At 39.2% G+C, this 20,755-nt stretch overlaps 1 protein-coding gene across 1 annotated transcript in view; it reads right to left on the reverse strand.

Moving 5' to 3' along the window:
* Positions 1-20,755, reverse strand: part of LOC150084467 (uncharacterized) — a 199,009-nt gene that overhangs the window by 76,993 nt on the left and 101,261 nt on the right. Inside the window, exon 5 of the mRNA XM_090376248.1 lies at positions 16,408-16,641. Coding sequence (XP_090232374.1) covers positions 16,408-16,641 — 234 coding nt within the window. The remainder of the gene's footprint in view (positions 1-16,407; positions 16,642-20,755) is intronic.

Genomic DNA, 20,755 nt, shown 5'->3' on the forward strand with positions numbered 1-20,755 from the left:
TATAGGAGCCCCTTGGGTTCGGGAGTTAGTGAAATAAAATCAGAAACAAAACCAAAAAACAAAAAACAGTAGCGCCCTCTGGAATCTAGGTGGAAGAACTAGCAAATTATATATATAATTTACTTGTAGTAGGTGGTAGTGTAAATGAAGAACAGTAGATGGTTCTCTGATGAAGAATAGAGCATACAGCAAATAGGAATATAAAGCGATATAAAGAAATATAAGGAAATTTATTCCTAACCATGGAGCAAATATAGGTACTACTCCATGGGCAGTGCCTACTATATACATATGTACAAGCGCTGTGAAGGTGAACAAGTCAGTGATATCGAACACTCGGTATAGATATGTAATGATATATGGGTTAAGGTTATTGTTACGTTTTTTGTTGATAGCTATCAATATAGCTTTATGTAGGTTTCGTTTTATAAAGTTGTATGGGAATCTGTTGTTAATTAATTTGGATTTGAAATCGATGAGTGTGTCTATTATGTGATCTACATTATTGCATATGTTAATCCTTCTGATGATTTGGGCCACTATGATGTTACTCTGTGTGTGTGTGTGTGTGTGTGTGTGTGTGTGTGTGTGTGTGTGTGTGTGTGTGTGTGTGTGTGTGTGTGTGTGTGTGTGTGTACGTTGGTTGTTGTTGGTTTGGTTTTTAGGAGCATTAGCAACTAAGGCCATATTGCTCCGGGATATGCGGTGATCATTCCCTGACCTTTCCACATCCTCCGTATTTGGTGGTGGTGTGTGTGTACACACACACACAGTAGACTTCCAGTTAACTGGCACCCATGGGGATTGGTATATGCCGGATAACTGTAGTTTCTGATTGCTTGAGAGTTAGTATTAAAAAAAAATACTTGACTATTATACTAAGCCCAATACTAAGAAAATTAAGACAAACAGACAAATTTTACTAAAGGAACTGAGTTTTATTATAGAAACCGTTTTTGAATACAGTAACTTACAAAAAAACACACTCAAAACTGTTGCAGTAGGTAGAGAGTTTACTGGGTAGACATCGCATGAGGATAGTCAGAATCTGCTGATGTAGCTGGGACAGGATCAGGAGAGTCTGTAGATGGTTTTGGATCTGCATCAAGTAGATGATGTTTTGCTGCCAAAATTGCTTTCAGCATTCTTCAAAAATGAACGAATATCACCTTGCTTTGAGGTCTTACGTCTCTCAGACAAAGTCAAGTTATGCATGATGTGGAGTTGCATAAGATGCTGAGAAGTGAAGAAGGGTTGCTGTTCTGCAAAAGCTATTAAAGTTTCAAATGCTGCAGTGGCTCTCTTCTAGGATACTTTTCCCACCTGACACACATCGTCATCGCTTTTTTCCTCCTCTGCAACTTTCAGTTTTCCATGATTCACAACAGCTTCATATAATGTCTTCCGTATTCAGCATATGAGTTACTGGTATATCTTCATCCACAACAAGCCAGTTGTTGACTTCATCTCGAGGCAAATTCATTTCGTCAACTAACTCATAGATTTCACCATAAACAGTGCTATTGACAGCTGCACTACTGCCTGAAAACTCCTCAAATTTGACAGAAGAGGAGGACTTCTCAAATATGACAGCTGGCCACAACTTTCTGCAACATTTCCATAATGTTTCATTTCTCACAGAGACCCAAGCACAACTGATAGTGTAGATAGCATCTTTCAGGTTATATTTATTCTGAAAATCCAGAATTGTCTCATCAAAATTAGTCATTTTCCGCACAAAGTTGCGCCTGTAAAACATTTTTATGTTTTGCATCACCCCCTGATCCCTTGGTTGGATCAGACTTGTGACGTTAGCTGGAAGATAACACACAAAAATGTTGCCATTAAATAGCTCTTCAGTAGTAGTGGCATGTGATGCAAGAAAGCAAATGTATGAGCTTATGCAGCATCAGCCAAAAAAAAAAAAAAAAAAAAAAAAAAATCACACCATTCCCTCCAAATGCCTGTCCCGTTCCTCCATAAATTTATTCAACCTATCAACTTCCACAATGACAGATGGAAGTTTGTTCCAGCAATTAACCACCCGCTGGCTAAAGGCAAATTTCCGCACATTCAATCTACATCTGTCTTTTCTTAATTTGAATTTATGGCCCCTTAGGTTCGTAATCTGAACAAGTGGAAGGATCCCATCAGAATTCAGCGTGCTGAACCCATTCAAGGCCTTATACACCTCAATCAGATCACCGCGCAGGTGCCTAGTCACCAGCCACTGCAATTTGCAGAACTTAAGCCTCTCTTGATAAGAGCATCCCTTCATTCCCCTCACTAATCTTGTTGCCCTTCTCTGTACACGCTCAAGTAAATCTACATCCTTCCTAAAATGAGGCCTCCAGACCTGTACGCAGTACTCAAGGCGTGGCCTGACCATTGCCTTATACAGAGGGATAATCACCTCCTTTTCCCTGCTAGCAAAATTCCTATATATCATTGACAAAACCCCATGACCTGCCCTGGCTGCCTGTCTGCATTGCTCAGAAAACTTCATATCTGCCTGCACAATTACTCCCAGGTCTTTTTCATTTTCTACCACCTTAAGTGTAGTACCACACAGTTGGTACGTTTCTCTGGGGTTACTTCTACCCATATGCAGTACTTTGCATTTGTCAAGGTTAAACTTCAGTTGCCACTTCTTAGCCCATCTGCCCAAATTATCTAGATCCTGTTGCAGTAGCACACTGCCATTATTGTCATTAACAACCCTGCCAACCTTCGTATCATCTGCAAACTTCGACACTAAGCCTGATATACCTTCATCAATATCATTGATAAATATACAAAACAACAGTGGACCCAACACCGAACCCTGTGGGACTCCACTAATAACATTAGTTCAAGAAGAGCAGCATCCATTGATTACTACCCCTGTCTTTTCCCACTTAACCATCCTTTTATCCATTGTAGCAACTTACCCTTAATACCATTCTGCTCCAATTTGTACAATAGTCTTCCATGCGCAACAGTGTCAAAAGCTTTCCTGAAATCCAAATATATGATATCAAAATTATTTTTTGCATCCAGTTCCTTTGTAACCACATCATAATATCCTATCAAATTTTTCAGACAAGACTTTCCCTTAACAAACCCATGCTGTGTCTGAATTATTGCTGCAGTCTTGTCTAGATGATCCTGCAATGCATCTTTAACCAGCGACTCCATTATTTTACCCGGAACAGAAGTTAAACTAACTGGTCTGTAATTATCCGTGTCACCCTTCGATCCCCCTTTGTGAATTGGGGATACATTTGCACATCTTCAGTCCGTGGGAACCTCCCCTGAGTCCAAGGATGCTCTCATAATTATGGCTAACGGTTTGCTTAGTTGCTTTGCCGCCTCCTTTAATATAACTGGATAGATCCCATCCACCCCAGGTGCTTTTCTTACGTTTAACTTCAACAATTTCTCTTCCACTTTTCTCTCAGTTATTACAAAATCATTAAGTATCCTGCTAAAATTTGATAACCTTCTGCCATTTTCAAACCTTAATTCCTCACGTGTGAATGTAGATGCAAAATACTCATTCAGTTTGTTTGCTATCTAAGCAGGATCATCAACAGTCGAACCATCGATGTCATGTGGACCAATCAGATTCATCCCCTTCCTTTTAGAGTTTATATAAGTAAAGAAATCCTTGCTGTTTTTCTTAGCATCTTTTGCCAAGGATTTCTCGTAATCTGCCTTCGCCTGCCTAACCTCCTTTGTAACTTGGTTACATATCAACTTGTAGCTATCATAGGCTTCTGTGTCACGTGTTAATTTGTATGCATCCCGTGCATTTTTCTTCTCTGTTACGAGTCTCATTAGTTCATTTGACAACAGTAGGAGGAGGATGTGCGCGACAGTTATCCAAGAGCAACAAAACTTTACTATTCTCTGGTAATCCTTTCTTTCATAAATTTTCTTTAACACTAGGGACAAACGAATAATGAAACCACTTGGTAAAGATTCCTGCGTCCATCCAACTGTTACTCTGTGCATGATAATCTACGGGACGGTTACTTACACCTTTAAAGCACCTTGGTTTAACAAATTTGCCGACCATACACAGCTTTACCTTATGATTTTCTGATGGAATTGCACAAACGAGCACAGTTACGAGCTCTTTATTTTGCTTAAACCCATGAGCTACCTTCTCATTACCATCAGACAAAGTAGAATTAGGCAGACACTTCCACATTAGTCCTGTCTTATCTGCACTATAAATCTGTTCTGGGGTCAAGTCATTTTTTTCCACTATTTCACTAAACACCTCACGAAATGAAGCTGCAGCCTGAAAATCGGCCAATTTCTGCTCCCCTGACAAATCCAGCTTACGGATACAAACCTTGAATCAAGTAAGCCAGCCACACTTGAAAATGAACACTTCCCTTCAATTTTCATTTTCTCATGAAATTCTTTCGCTTTTTCTTGCAACATGGGTCCAGAAATGCAACCACCCTCGGATCGATCTTTTCAGCGAAAACCACTCATACAGGGCCTGGTCGAGCACGACGCTTCTCTACACTCTTGTCGCTCTCCAACTTGGCATAAAACTCCTTTATTTTCTGAGACTGAACCTTAATGTCATAGATCGTTGACGAGCCAACATTAAATTCTTCCATGAGCACTGCACGACTTTCACCTTTCTCAAGCCTCCTGCATATTTCCGTCTTCTGCTTGAGGGTAAGCACTACACGTTTACGCTTACTTGCTACCTGTTTTGGCATACTAGGGATTGAAAGAGAACACAGAATTTGAATAACAATAAATCAACCTGTATATTTAAACAGTGAATTGTCGGGGGTGAGAGACAAACGTAAGATGAGGGATGCACGTGCATGTACTCTCAGTGCAAAGCAGCATGCCAAGTTTGAATCATTATATCTAAAAATTAATGTATCATTTTAATTTTTCAACTACCTACTATTTCCAAGATTTTTTGCCGGTTGCTTGAATTCCGGTTAACGGAGAGTCTAGTGTCTATATATATATTCAAATTGAATACAATAAAAGTTCAAATAACATAGCCCACAAAAAATGACTTTTTTTTAAAAAATAAATGATAATTAATGTGATAAACATTAATACAGTTCAATCTCAATACAACATGGGCACTGGGGGAACAACTCGAACACATTATAAGTGAAGCCTGTTATAGCTGAAAATAAGGTTTAACCAGTATTTCCAATTTTTAGATGAATACATAACTGAAAGATGGCCTATTACACAAGCATGTTTAGATAAGCAAATTTCACTTTGCATGTGTTTTTTATTTTTTTTTTAGTTTTACTATTTTGCTATCAGTAGACAAAAGGTTAAACACTTCAAATGGCAAATTCACTTTTACCATAGTTATTTTTGAATACTGTGATACTTTAAAATAAAAATATTAAATAGCAATGCTTCATACGCTAAAAAAAATTTATTTCAAAATTTTTTACGAGCTCTTTATTTTGCTTAAACAGTTACGAGCTCTTTATTTTGCTTAAACCCATGAGCTACCTTCTCATTACCATCAGACAAAGTAGAATTAGGCAGACACTTCCACATTAGTCCTGTCTTATCTGCACTATAAATCTGTTCTGGGGTCAAGTCATTTTTTTCCACTATTTCACTAAACACCTCACGAAATGAAGCTGCAGCCTGAAAATCGGCCAATTGATAAACATTAATACAGTTCAATCTCAATACAACATGGGCACTGGGGGAACAACTCGAACACATTATAAGTGAAGCCTGTTATAGCTGAAAATAAGGTTTAACCGGTGTTTCCAATTTTTAGATGAATACATAACTGAAAGATGGCCTATTACACAAGCATGTTTAGATAAGCAAATTTCACTTTGCATGTGTTTTTTATTTTTTTTTTAGTTTTACTATTTTGCTATCAGTAGACAAAAGGTTAAACACTTCAAATGGCAAATTCACTTTTACCATAGTTATTTTTGAATACTGTGATACTTTAAAATAAAAATATTAAATAGCAATGCTTCATACGCTAAAAAAAATTTATTTCAAAATTTCAGTCTCTTATAATGATCCCTCCTTCCTATGAGGCACATAATAGCTCAGTGGGCCACACTTTGGAAACTACTACAGAATCCGATTCCCCTGAGGTATAGAGTTTGATTCTGCTAGTATTCACAGTAAAGCCTTGTTAATGCAAAGTTGATGGGACAAAAATGCATCCATTTTGATTTATACAGGTTCAAGTACAAATTGGAGAGGTATGGCATCAAGGGTAAGCTGTTACAATGGATAAAGGAATGGTTGAGTGGGAGACAAAAGAGATGGTAATCAATGGACACTGCTCTTCTTGGACAAATGTTATTAGTGGAGTTCCCCAGGGTTCGGTGTTGGGCCCATTTGTTTTTTTTTTTTTTTTTATATTTATCAATGATATTGATGAAAGTATATCAGGTTTAATGTCCAAGTTTGCAGATGATACAAAGGTTGGCAGGGTTGTTAGAGTAGCATACTGTCATTATTACAGTAATGACAGTATGCTACTCCAACTGGATCTAGATAAGTTGGGAAAATGGGCTGAGAAGTGGCAACTGGAGTTTAACATTGACAAATGCAAAGTACTGCATATGGGTAGCAATAAACAAAGAGAAATGTATCAACTGGGTAGTACTACACTCAGGGAAGTGGAAAGTGAAAAAGACCAGTGGGTAACTGTGCAGCCAAATATGAAGTTCGCTGATCAGTGCAGACGGGCTGCCAGGGCAGATCATGGAGTCTTGTCAATGATATATAGAAATTTTTCTAGCAGGGACAGGGAGGCGATAATCCCATTACACAAGGCAATGGTCAGGCCAAACCTAGAGTACTGTGTACAGGTCTGGAGGCCTCATTTTAGGAAGGATGTAGAGTTGCTAGAACGAGTACAAAGAAGGGCAACAAGATTGGTGAGGGGAACAAATGGGATGCTCTTACCAAGAAAGGCTTAAGTTCTGCAAACTGCAGCACCTGGAGAGTAGGCACCTGATTGAGGTGTATCGAGGTGATCTGATTGAGGTTTATAAGGCCTTGAATAGGTTGAGCAAGCTGAATGCTGATGGGATTCTTCGTCTTGCCCAGACTAAGAACCTGAGGGGGCACAGTTCAAATTGAGGAAAGATAGTTGAAGAATCTTCTTCTTTGTCCTTGCCTTCTTCCCACGTTCATATGGGGCCAGCATTCCCTTCCTTAATTCTCTTCCTCCATTCCTTTCTAACCAGGGCTTCCTCTCTCCTCCATCCTCTCTCTTTCAAATCCTCTGCCACCTTGTCCTTCCATCTCAGCTTAGGTCTCCCCTTCTTCCTCTTCCCTATCACCTCCAGCTTTTAACACCTCTTCCCTACATACTCCTCACTTCTTCGTTCCACATGACTAAGCCACCTCAAGCTAGATTCCTGTATTTTTTTACTCAGAGGCCCCACCTTAACCGTACCTCTAATGTAGTCATTTCTTAACCTGTCCTTCCCGTCACACCACACATCCATCTTAGCTCCTCATCTCCGCCACTTCCATCTTCTTCTCCTGGGCCCTTGTAATCGCCCATGTCTCAGCAACGTACATCAATGCGGGTCTAACCACAGTTTTATACAGTCTTCCCTTCATTCTACAATTAACTTTATCACACAGCACCCCACTCATCTTTCTCCAGTTCAGCCATCCACACTGCACTCTGTGCTGTATTTCTGCACTCAATCCTCCATCCCTCTCAACGTTCGATCCCAGATACATAAATTTCGAAACAGATGGTAGCTTTTCCTCCTACAGTTTTATAGAACTCTCAACTTCTCCATTCAATACCATATATTCTGTCTTTGTTCTACTTATCCTCATGCCTCTATCTTCCAACACTTTCCTCCATTCCTCCAATTAGAATAGATGTGCGAAAATTTGTCTTTAGCCAGTGGGTAATTGATTGGTGGAAGAGGTTTCCATCTTTTGTTGTGGAAACTAATAGCCTAAATAAGGCTGAGTTGGACAGGCATTTGGAACGAATGGAGGGATAAAATGGGAGGTTTTTTTTTTGGCTGATGCTGCATAAGCTTGCTTTCTTGCATCGTATGCCTCTACTATTCGGAATTGGGAACCCGAAGATTTGTGCAGACAGTGCAACCTGGCACGGGGCGGAGACGCGAACGCGTTCCCAAGATGGCGTCGCCATGAGGCGCACGTCGATGTCCGGCTGAAATTTTTTGAAATTAAATATTGAACAACTCTGAGCGGTGGATCACTCAGCTCACGGGTCGATGAAGAACGCAGCCAGCTGCGAGACTTTGTATGCCTCTACTACGGCCTCCGTAGCTGAGTGGTCAGGAGCGGGAGTGCAGTAGAACACGCTCGTTGAGTAGACCGGGGTTCAAGCCCCTGACTGCTGAATACGGTCGATCTGCCAACCCGCACTGGACCAGCGTGGCAGATTATGGTCCATTGCCCTCAGCATGAATTGTCGAGGAGGCTTCCATCCTGCAGTGGGTTGATAATGGCTGCACTTTACTTTATGCCTCTACTACTGCAAATAATAATGCTAAAAGTATATGTACAAGTTCAGAACGTATCATTAATCAAAAGAAATTTTTAGTCACTATTATTAACACTGTGCAGCAGTTTCATAATTCTCATTCAAACAGATCTTTGTGAATAAATGGTTAACAGGTAAATTTAGTCAATACAAGAAACATAACTGTGCTGTGAAAAAATTCCATAAATTTCTTGCTTTTGTTGTTGTCATGGGGATTTGATGGTGCATATGCTGCTATGGCTATAATGCACCTTAAATTTTGTGCACACGATAACAAGATTGCTGAGGTTAGTTTTTGCCAACAACACAGAGTTTGATGCATACAAGATATGCATAAAAACAAGCACTGTTAGTTATTATGTATAACTGCACATACTTTCTAAAGTGAGTGAGTGAGAGAGAGAGAGAGAGAGAGAGAGAGAGAGAGAGAGAGAGAGAGAGAGAGAGAGAGAGAATCCACATTTTTTGATAACAAGAGTAAACTGCTACAATGGATAATGGGAAGGTGGAGTGGGAGACAACAGAGACTGGTAATCAATGGACACTACTCTTCATGGACAAATGTTATTAGTGGTGTCGACAGGGTTCAGTGTTGGGCCCATTGTTTGTTTTTCATATTTATCAATGATATTGATGAAGGTATATCAGGTTTAATATCCAAGTTTGGAGATGATGATACGAAGGTTGGCAGGGTTGTTAACGACAGTAATGACAGTATACTACTCCAACTGGATCTAGATAAGTTGGGAAAATGGGCTGAGAAGCGGCGATTGGAGTTTAACATTGACAAATGCAAAGTACTGCATATGGGTAGCAATAACCGAAGAGAAACGTACCAACTGGGTGGTACTACACTAAGGGAAGTGGAAAGTGAAAAAGACCTGGAGGTAATAGTGCAGCCAAATATGAAGTTCGCTGAGCAGTACAGACAGGCTGCCACGGCAAATCATGCAGTCTTGTCAATGAGATACAGGAATTTTTCTAGCAGGAATAGGAAGGTGATAATCCCGTTATACAAAGCAATGGTGAGGCCACACCTAGAGTACTGTGTACAGGTCTGGAGGACTCATTTTAGGAAGGATGTAGAGTTGCTAGAACAAGTACAAAGAAGGCAACAAGATTGTTGAAGGGGAACAAAGGGGTGCTCTTACCAAGAAAGGCTTAATTTCTGCAAATTGCAGCGCCTGGAGAGTAGGCACCTGCGAGGTGATCTGGTTGAAGTGTATAAGGCCTAGAATGGGTTGAGCAAGCTGAGTGCTGATGGGATTCTTTGTCTTGTTCAGACTAAGAACGTGAGGGGGCACAGTTTCAAACTGAGGAAAGATAGTTGTAGAACAGCAACCCCAGAGCAACGTATCAACTCTGTGGTACTACACTGACAGTGGTAGAGAATGAAAAGGACCTGGGGGTAATTGTGCAGGCAGATATGAAGTTCTCTGAGCAGTGCAGGTGGGCTGCAAGAGTAGCTCATGGTGTCTTATCAGCATTAGTTAAAGCATTTGATGCAAGAAAGCAAGCTTATGCAGCATCAGCCAAAAAAAAAAAAAAAAAGAAACCACTTCCACTTCACCCCTCTGTTTGTTCAAAATACCTGTCCAGCTGAGCCTTCAACTTATTTAGGCTATCAACTTCCACGACAAGGGATGGAAGTCTGTTTCACCAACCAACCACCCGCTGGCTAAAGGAAAATTTCCGCACGTCTATCCTACATCTGTCTTTCCTCAATTTGAATTTATGCCCTCTCAGGTATTTATTCTGAGCAAGAGGAAGAATCCCATCAGCGTTGAGCATGCTCAAACCATTCAAGGCTTTATATACCTCTATCAGATCACCTCGCTGGTGCCTAGTCTCCAGACACTGTAATTTGCAAAACTTAAGCCTTTCTTCGTAAGAGCAGCCCTTTGTTCCATTCACTAATCTTGTTGCCCTTCTCTGCACTCGTTCCAGCAGCTCTACATCCTTCTTGAAATGAGGCCTCCAGACCTGTATACAGTACTCTAGGTGTGGCCTGACCATTGCCTTATACAAGGGAATAATCACCTCCTTATCCCTGCTAGAAAAATTCCTATATATCATTGACAATACACCATGAGCTACTCTTGCAGCCCGTCTGCACTGCTCAGAGAACTTCATATCTGCCTGCACAACCACCCCCAGGTCCCTTTCATTCTCTACCACTGTCAGTGTAGTACCACAGAGTTGATACGTTGCTCTGGGGTTACTGTTTCCCATGTGTAGTACTTTACATTTGTCAATGTTAAACTTCATTTGCCACCTCTCAGCCCATCTGCTCAACCTTTCCAGATTACTGACACTACTGACACTATGTTGCAGCAGCATAGTGTCAGTAGTGTCCTTGACAACCCTGCCAACCTTTGTATCGTCTGCAAACTTTGACATTAAGCTTGATATACCATCATCAATATCATTTATGAATACAGAAAACAATAAAGGACCCAACACTGAGCCCTGAGGGACTCCACTAATAACATTAGTCCACGATCAGCAGTGTCCATTGATTACCACTCTCTGTCTTCTCCCCCTCAACCACCCCTTTATCCACAGCAGCAATTTGCCTCCAATGTCACATTGCTCCAATTTGTGCAGCAGTCTTCCATGTGCAACAGTATCAAAAGCCTTTCTAAGATCCAAGTATATAATATCAAAGTTATTCCCTGCATCCAGTTTCTTTGTGACTGCATCATAGTATCCAATCAAATTGGTCAGGCAAGACTTTCCCTTAACAAAACCATGCTGTGTCCGAGCTATAACTGAAGTCTTGTCTAAATGATCCTGCAGTGCTTCTTTAACCAGTGCCTCCATTAATTTTCCTGGAACAGAAGTTAAGCTCACAGGTCTATAATTACTTGTGTCAGCCTTTGATCCTCCCTTGTGAATTGGGGTCACATTTGCACATCTCCAGTCTGTGGGTACCTCCCCTGAGTTCAAGGAAGCTCTCATAATTATGGCTAAGGGTTTGCTTATCAATGATATACAGAAATTTTTCTAGCAGGGATAGGGAGGTGATTATCCCTTGTATAAGGCAATGGTCAGGCCACACCTTGGGTACTGTATACAGGTCTGGAGGCCTCATTTCAAGAAGGATGTAGAGCTGCTGGAACGAGTACAGAGAAGGGCAACAAGATTAGTGAATGGAACAAAGGGTTTATCTTACGAAGAAAGGCTTAAGTTTTGCAAATTACAGTGTCTGGAGACTAGGCACCGGCGAGGTGATCTGATAGAGGTGTGTAAGGCCTTGAATAGTTTGAGCATGCTGAATGCTGATGGGATTCTGTCTCTTGCTCAGAATAATCACCTGAGAGGGCATAAATTCAAATTGAGGAAATACAGATGTAGGATAGATGTGCAGAAATTTGCCTTTAGCCAGCGGGTAGTTGATTGGTGGAACAGACTTCCATCCCTTGTTGTGGAAGTTGATAGCCTAAATAAATTTAAGGCTCAGCTGGACAGGTATTTCGTACGAACAGAGGGATGAAGTGGAAGTTTTTTTTTTTTTTTTTTTTTTTTGGCTGATGCTGCATAAGCTTGCTTTCTTGCATCATGTGCCTCTACTAATGCTGATAGATGTGCATAAATTTGTCTTTAGCCAGCGAGTAGTTAATTGGTGGAACAGGCTTCCATCTTTTGTTGTGGAAGCTAATAGCCTAAATAAATTTAAGGCTGAGCTGGATAGGCATTTGGAACGAAGGGAGGGATGAAATGTGAGGGGTTTTTTTGGCTGATGCTGCATAAGCTTGCTTTCTTGCATCATATGCCTCTACTTATGCTAATGCTAATATCCAGCAGATTTCTTGCCACAAGATTTAAGAGACTAAAATGTTTGCACAGTTGATGATTTATCCTCATACAGTAAGTTATTCTTGAATGCCACGAATTAATAAAAGATTCCTGTATTTATTCAATTGGCCTTAATCTTTCTCATAGCAATGAGGAACCTGTCTGAGAAGCCTACACTAATACAGGCAATACAATCATTTGATATACTTTAACTATAAATATGAAATCATTAAAAGTTTTTACTATTCTTTTATGAAGCCTTAATATTTTGGAAGTTTTGGCAGTTATTAGTCTATGGTATCCACATCTGGACTACATCTCGTATCCACATCTCGCCTACGAGTAATAGATTGTGTTGCAACTGATGCTGTCGAGGCAGTGTTAGGTGGGTCGGAAAACTGCTAGTTGGGGGGATACAAGGACTAATAGATTAACAGTAGCCACTGGCAGAGGTGGAAGTGATTCTTGCACTGCTTCTGTTGAAATGAGCAGAAGCCTGAAAAACAAGATGCAGGATATTTCAGAGACTGCTGGGAGTCATTGCGGTACAAGTAAACATATGGGATGTGTTAGGGTAGCTAAGAATAGAAACAGGTGCATGTATACCTGCGTGTACACCAATGCTAGGAGTTTGGTAAATAAATTTGATGAATTTGAGGTATTGCTCAAAACATCAAAGGCAGATATTGTTGGGATACCAGAGACGTGGTGTCACACAGATATAAGTAACGCGGAACTGGAATTTGGGGAATACAATGTGTATAGAAAGGATAGACAGGGCAGGAGGGGAGAAGGGGTTATGCTATTAATTAAGAAACACATAAAGTCCAAGGAAGTGAAGCCAGTCGACATTGATGGACAGGGCAGTGTCGAGTCAGTTTGGTGTGACATAAGCATAGGGAAATCAAAATTGAGAGTAGGAGTGTGCTATAGGCCTAATGACTCTGATGAGTATAATAAGATATTGTACAGGGAAATAGAGTGGGCCAGTAAATCAGAGAGTCTTATAATGGGGGATTTTAATTTCCCAGATACTGACTGGAATTTGTGGGTTATTCACTCGCACACTTGCAAGGCTTTTGTGGATTTATTGGATGATTGTTTTCTACATCAGCATGTTCGTGAGGCAACAAGAGGGAGCAATACTCTTGATCTGATTATCAGTAGTGATTCTTCATGCATTAAGAATCTGCAATTAATGAACCACTAGGTGGCAGTGATCACAGTGTGTTGAAGTGGGATTTACTCAAGGAGGTAACTACCATCAGCAGTAAAGGGAAGGGTTTTTGTTTTCGTAAAGGCGACTATGATGGACTGAGACAGTATTTAAATTCTATACAGTGGGACCAACTGATGACGTTACCAACAGCAAACTCAAAATGGGAAGCATTCAAGGAACTAATATTGGAGGCTACCAGGCTTTACATACCAACTAAGAAATATTGTTCAAGGTTTAGGCCTAAATGGTTGTCAGATGAACTAATGAGACATGTGGCAGAGAAGAAAAATGCATGGGATACATACAACTTAATGGGTGACATGGAAGCCTATGATAGATATAAGTTGGTCTGTAACCAAGTCACAAAGGAGATTAGGCAGGCAAAGGCGGACTACGAAAAATCCTTGGCAAAGGATGCAAAGAAAAACAGAAAAGAGTTCTTTACATATTTAAACTCAAGAAGGAAAGGGATGAATCAGATTGGTCCACTGGATATTGATGGTTTAACAGTTGAGGATCCTGCTCAGGTGGCTAATAATCTAAACGAGTATTTTGCATCTACATTCACGCATGAGGAGTTATTCAGGAAGGAGAATGATGTAGGTAAAGTAAACATTAGCAGTAAGCTGGATGATTTTGTAATAACTGAGAGGAAAGTGGAGGAGAGATTGTTGAGGATAAACATAAAAAAGGCACCTGGGGTGGATGGGATCTATCCAGTTATATTAAAGGAGGCAGCAAAGGAAGTAAGCAAACCCCTAGCCATAATTATGAGAGCTTCTTTGGACTCAGGGGAGGTACCCATAGACTGGAGATGTGCAAATGTAACCCCAATTCACAAAGGAGGATCAAAGGCTGACACAAGTAATTATAGACCTGTTAGTTTAACTTCTGTTCCAGGTAAATTAATGGAGGCACTGGTTAAAGAAGCACTGCAGGATCATCTAGACAAGAATTCAGTTATAGATCAGATGCAGCATGGTTTTGTTAAGGGCAGGTCTTGCCTGACCAATTTGATTGGATACTATGATGTAGTCACAAAAGAACTGGATGCAGGAAATAACTTTGATATTATATATTTGGATCTTAGAAAGGCTTTTGATACTGTTGCACATGGAAGACTGCTGCACAAATTGGAGCAGTGTGGCATTGGAGGCAAATTGCTGCTATGGATAAGGGGATGGTTGAGTGGCAGAAGACAGAGAGTGGTAATCAATGGTCACTGCTCAACGTGGACTAATGTTATTAGTGGAGTTCCTCAGGGTTCAGTGTTGGGTCCGTTGTTGTTTTCGGTGTTTATGAATGATACTGATGATGGGATATCAAGTTTAATGTCCAAGTTTGCAGATGATACAAAGGTTGGCAGGGTTGTTAAGGACACTACTGACGCTATGCTGCTGCAGGATCTGGAAAGGTTGAACAGATGGGCTGAGAGGTGGCAAATGAAGTTTAACATTAACAAATGTAAAGTACTACATATTGGAAACAGTAACCCCAGAACAACGTATCACTCTGCGGTACTACACTGACAGTGGTGGAGAATGAAAAGGACCTGGGGGTAATTGTGCAGGCAGATATGAAGTTCTCTGAGCAGTGCAGACGAGCTGCAAGAGTAGCTCATGGTGTCTTGTCAATGATATACAGGAATTTTTCTAGCAGGGATAAGGAGGTGATTATTCCCTTGTATAAGGCAATGGTTAGGCCACATCTTGAGTACTGTATACAGGTCTGGAGGCCTCATTTCAAGAAGGATGTAGAGCTGCTGGAACGGGTACAGAGAAGGGCAACAAGATTAGTGAATGGAACAAAGGGTTGCTCTTATGAAGAAAGGCTTAAGTTTTGCAAATTACAGAGTCTGGAGACTAGGCACCGGCGAGGTGATCTGATAGAGGTGTATAAGGCTTTGAATGGTTTGAGCATGCTCAATGCCAATGGGATTCTTCATCTTGCTCAGAATAATCAGCTCAGAGGGCATAAATTCAAATTGAGGAAGGACGGATGTCGGATAGATGTGCGGAAATTTGCCTTTGGCCAGCGGGTGGTTGGTTGGTGGAACCGACTTCCATCACTTGTTGAAGTTGATAGCCTAAACAAATTTAAAGCTCAACTGGACAGGTATTTCGAACGAACGGAGGGGTGAAATGGGAGTGGTGTGTGTTTTTTTTTTTTTTTTTTTTTGGCTGATGCTGAATAAGCTTGCTTTCTTGCATCATATGCCTCTACTAATGCTAATGCTAATTGTGTAATTATATTCTATTATTAATATATAATTTTTTTTTTTTATCGTAATCTGTAAAAGAGACCACAAAATATTTCTCTGGGTTAACTGTCATACCATTATTCCTAACCTACTGGTTAATTTCATGTATGGCTAATGGTTATATCAAGTTCTAGGCAATCATGAAGATCAACTATAGTCTTGTATATTCTGTTATCATAAGCATATGTTAGTAAAAGATGATTTGGCATTATGTATGGCTACTCTGATATCATAAATAAATAAATCCCAAATAGTTGGTAACCTACAACAGATTCCTAAGGGACCCTCTTTTTACAGGAAAGGCGTTAGAATAAATTTTATTGTGTTTAATTAAAACAGATCTCTCATTAAGAAAGTCAACAAACCAATTTAATCCTTTACTTTTCATTCCCATATGCTGAAGTTTCCTTACTCAGTTATTATGTGATACTGAAGCAATTGTTTCTGATATATCAATGCACACTACATATACTTGTTTATTAGCATGCAGTTGTTTATTAACTGTTAACTTCTGTTTTAGTGAATATTTTAACGTTACACTATTTTTTACTTTTCAAGGATAAATGACATTTCTGAAATTTCACTCAAAACACAAATTTTTTCGAGAATACTTACAGCATGTGTTTTCATTCTTTCTACAGCAAAGGGCAACAATACACTAAGCTGTTCAGTAACAGCATCCACTGAACCATTGCCTTTGTTCTCAGATAATTTAATAACTTGACATTCAGGACAAATACCAGTCTCAAATTCTGTGGAACGTAAACAAAATTCATGGAAAGTCCTTGGACAGGATATACAACTCTTATCACTATCCTTTTTGTGACACAGCCAGCAATAGTTATCAACCTGTGAAACACAGTGGAATAAAGATATTATAATTTAAAACTGCAACAAATCTGTAAATCATTAAAAAAGTTTAAATTATAGCATGCCTAAAGAAAAATAAAAAAACTGTAAATTATTATAAGTGTTTGCCAATGAACATGTAATACAATGCACTTAAAATGAATTTCCAATTAATTCCACATTGTTATTACATTAAAGAGATTTAATGTTATAACATTAAAGAGATATCATTAATAAAACCAAGACATACCTTCCCATTAAAAACATCAACATAAAAATCAGAAACAGATACAACAAACCTATAGGTATGGCCATTTGTAACTATAAAAATACCATTGCTAATATGAACACCACAGATCAACCCTGCCACTGCCAGGAAAACAAATACAGTGGATTCCGGTTATTTGGGTCACCGGTTAATCGGGGCAGCCGTTTATTTGGGGCAAATCTTAAAAAACAGAACCCAATCGAGAAAATAGCCAGAGTTTACTTCGCTTAATTGGGACAAAATGCTGTTTAATCGGGGCAGGAGACCGCAGCACTGGAGATCACCCTACGATTGTCTGGAGGTCACAACCATAAAACAATAAAAACAATTAGCAGTCACCTGTTATTGGGCTTTTCTGTTAGTGCAATCTATCATAAACGGATAGTAAACTCAATCTTACTAAATTTGCAATAATACCGACAGCTGGAATTCTGTGGGTTATTATGGTAAAATGTGTTTACACTTCCATGTAATCTTCAATCATATAAAAAAATTAATTTTCAGATCTTCACTTCATTCCTTTTTAAAGCTTTGTAACTCGTTACTCCGTTCTGACTTGCGCGTATCATGTTACTTGGAATTTGTGTGTGCCATGTCCCTTGTTATTGATTGCTTATCTTGTTACTGTTTTAAATTTTAACCCCCACCCACAAATGTCAGTGAACAGAAATGTCAACTAGTTAGTTAGGTATGTACATATTACAGTACATATTAATTATTCCGATTATCACGTATATTCTTCCGAATTTCACTTATTTAATTTTTTAATTGGTAAGGTAATAAAGGGTAAATTTGTGCTTAATATATCTTTGCTTTTATAGCCTGTGGATAATATTCCTCCTATTTTCGCTAATTAGAATCGCTGTTTAATAGAATTAAAATTCAATTCACAAACGTAATCACAATGACCGCCGCTTACTACACATCGTATAGTGAACAGTACTTTACTATGATGACTCCATCGTAACGTGATTTGATTGTACACTGAACCAATTGTAAAAGGGGGGGGGGGGAGGTACATTGTATTTTTAAATATTTATGTAAAACTTCGGATAATTGGGACAGCCGCTTAATCGGGCCAAAATGCACTAGTCCCGATGTGTCCCAATTAACTGGAATCGACTGTATAAAAAATACACAGAACCATATTACAACCATATCATCACTGGCGACCTTAACATTACTGAGGATCACATCCTAAGAGAGATTATGGAAAAGAGAACCAAATTCGGACCCAACACTCAAGCCAACCTAAAACACACACGTAAATCTATTTACATGGATCTACTACAATTTGCCTTTAAAACCGCATACAAATTCAACACACTAGTAGAAGCCTTTCAAAGTTGGATAAACACTTCCACCGAACATATTCTGGCTAGATTCAAAGAAATCATACCACTACAAAAATGCGATAAGCAATACAACCTAAAAAGAATTAACTACAAAATGAAAGAACTGCAAAATAAATTTGTCATTACAAATACAGATAAGGCCAATAACAACTTCAGCATTATATGCTGAAAGTTCTACATAGACACGCTTAAAGAGGAGATGAACCACAGTGATACATACAAGCTTATGAACTCCACACCTAGCGGCATTACCAAAAAAATTATAGCCATGCACAAAAAACTCAAATTAAAAATAGATAATACAAGATACCCATTCATATATTGGATCCCCAAATTCCAAAAAGTCCCGACTGGAAAAAGGTTCATCACCTCAGGCAAAAACAGCTACCTAAAACCATCCAATAATTTAATGGAGGACAAACTAAATAGTAGAGCCAACCAAATCACTAATACTAAAATTATTTCCAATAACAAAAAATATTTAGAGTACATCAAAAATAAAAACAATAGTATCAGAAGTCTATACACTTACGATTTTAAAAACCTATTCACCAGTACATCCCACGACAATTTAATTATTATGGAATGTACCAGTACATCCCACGACAAAATATTATGGAATGTAATAAACAGTATTGGACAACCTTATTAATCTTAATGTCAAAAACAATTACTTGCTTATGGGAGACAGTATTTATGTACAGACTAGGGGGGGGGGTAGCCATGAGGGCTAGCAGTTCCTGCTCCATAGCCAACCTTCACTTGCATTATTTCGAAAACAACATCAAAGAAGAAATTACATTCTACAGATATATTGATGATGTCCTGGTCATCAATTTCGATATTATAGCCCAGGAAACTTATCCCACAGATTTAACCATAGAACGCACTAACCTGGATAGCAACTTACAAGCTTACTATCTCGAGAGCAAAATCACCATCACTAAAGACATCGTCTACACCCAACACTACGATAAGAGAGACTATTTTAGCTTCCCAGCTATAAAGCTTATCAACTGGGAGAGCAATCTAGCTAAGCATATCCATGGCAACACCATTAGAAATCAAACAAACAGGTTAATACATATCTGCAATAATCTAGATAACATGACGGAAGCAATTAAAAAAAACTTATAGATACTCTCAACAAGAATAATATACCTACCAATTACAGCAGACACCAGAAGAAAGGCACCTGGGGTGGATGGGATCTATCCAGTTATATTAAAGGAGGCAGCAAAGGAAGTAAGCAAACCCTTAGCCATAATTATGAGAGCTTCCTTGGACTCAGGGGAGGTACCCACAGACTGGAGATGTCAAATGTGACCCTAATTCACAAAGGAGGATCAATGGCTGACACAAATAATTATAGACCTGTGAGTTTAACTTCTGTTCCAGGAAAATTAATGGAGGCACTGGTTAAAGAAGCACTGCAGGATCATCTAGACAGGACTTCAGTTATAGCTCGGACACAGCATGGTTTTGTTAAGGGGAAGTCTTGCCTGACCAAGTTGATTGGATACTATGATACAGTCACAAAAGAACTGGATGCAGGGAATAACATTGATATTATATACTTGGATCTTAGAAAGGCTTTTGATACTGTTGCACATGGAAAACTGCTGCACAAATTGCAGCAGTGTGGCGTTGGAGGCAAATTGCTGCTAGGAATAAAGGGGTGGTTGAGGGGGAGAAGACAGAGAGTGGTAATCAATGGACACTGCTCATCGTGGACTAATGTTATTAGTGGAGTCCCTCAGGGTTCAGTGTTGTGTCCATTATTGTTTTCTGTATTTATAAATGATATTGATGATGGTATATCAAGCTTAATGTCCAAGTCTGCAGACGATATGAAGGTTGGTAGGGTTGTCAAGGACACTACTGACACACTATGCTGCTGCAACAGGATCTGGAAAGGTTGAGCAGATGGGCTGAGAGGTGGCAAATGAAGTTTAACATTGACAAATGTAAAGTACTACATATAGGAAACAGCAACCCCAGAGCAACGTATCAACTCTGTGGTACTACACTGACAGTGGTAGAGAATGAAAGGGACCTGGGGGTGGTTGTGCAGGCAGATATGAAGTTCAATTTTATTCGCTAATGTCATCACCTTCTTTGATCTTTTTACATTTCCCTTGTTATTCGTAGCCATATTTTTGTACGGGTTAGAAAGAACTTGTCCACAGTAAAGTCACTTTCTTCCATTAACACACTCGAAAAAGTCTGTTTTACACTGCAAAACTGTAGATTTATCACTTTTGTAAGCATATCAATTTATAAATTTTATTCGATTTATTGAATTCTATTATTTTATTCAATTTATTCAATTCTATTATTTTATTCAATCTATTCAATTCTATTATTTTATTCAATTTATAAGCATATAAATTAAAAGCAAACAACGAAACCTTCCATGACAAGCGCATAACACATACTGAACAAGGATTAGCGAGAAACATCCACGCTCGCGATTTTGTCACCCCTCTCC

The sequence above is a fragment of the Mastigoproctus giganteus genome, chromosome 6, assembly GCF_048544385.1.
Source record: "Mastigoproctus giganteus isolate SK-2022 chromosome 6, ASM4854438v1, whole genome shotgun sequence".
In the NCBI taxonomy this organism is placed as follows: domain Eukaryota; kingdom Metazoa; phylum Arthropoda; class Arachnida; order Uropygi; family Thelyphonidae; genus Mastigoproctus; species Mastigoproctus giganteus.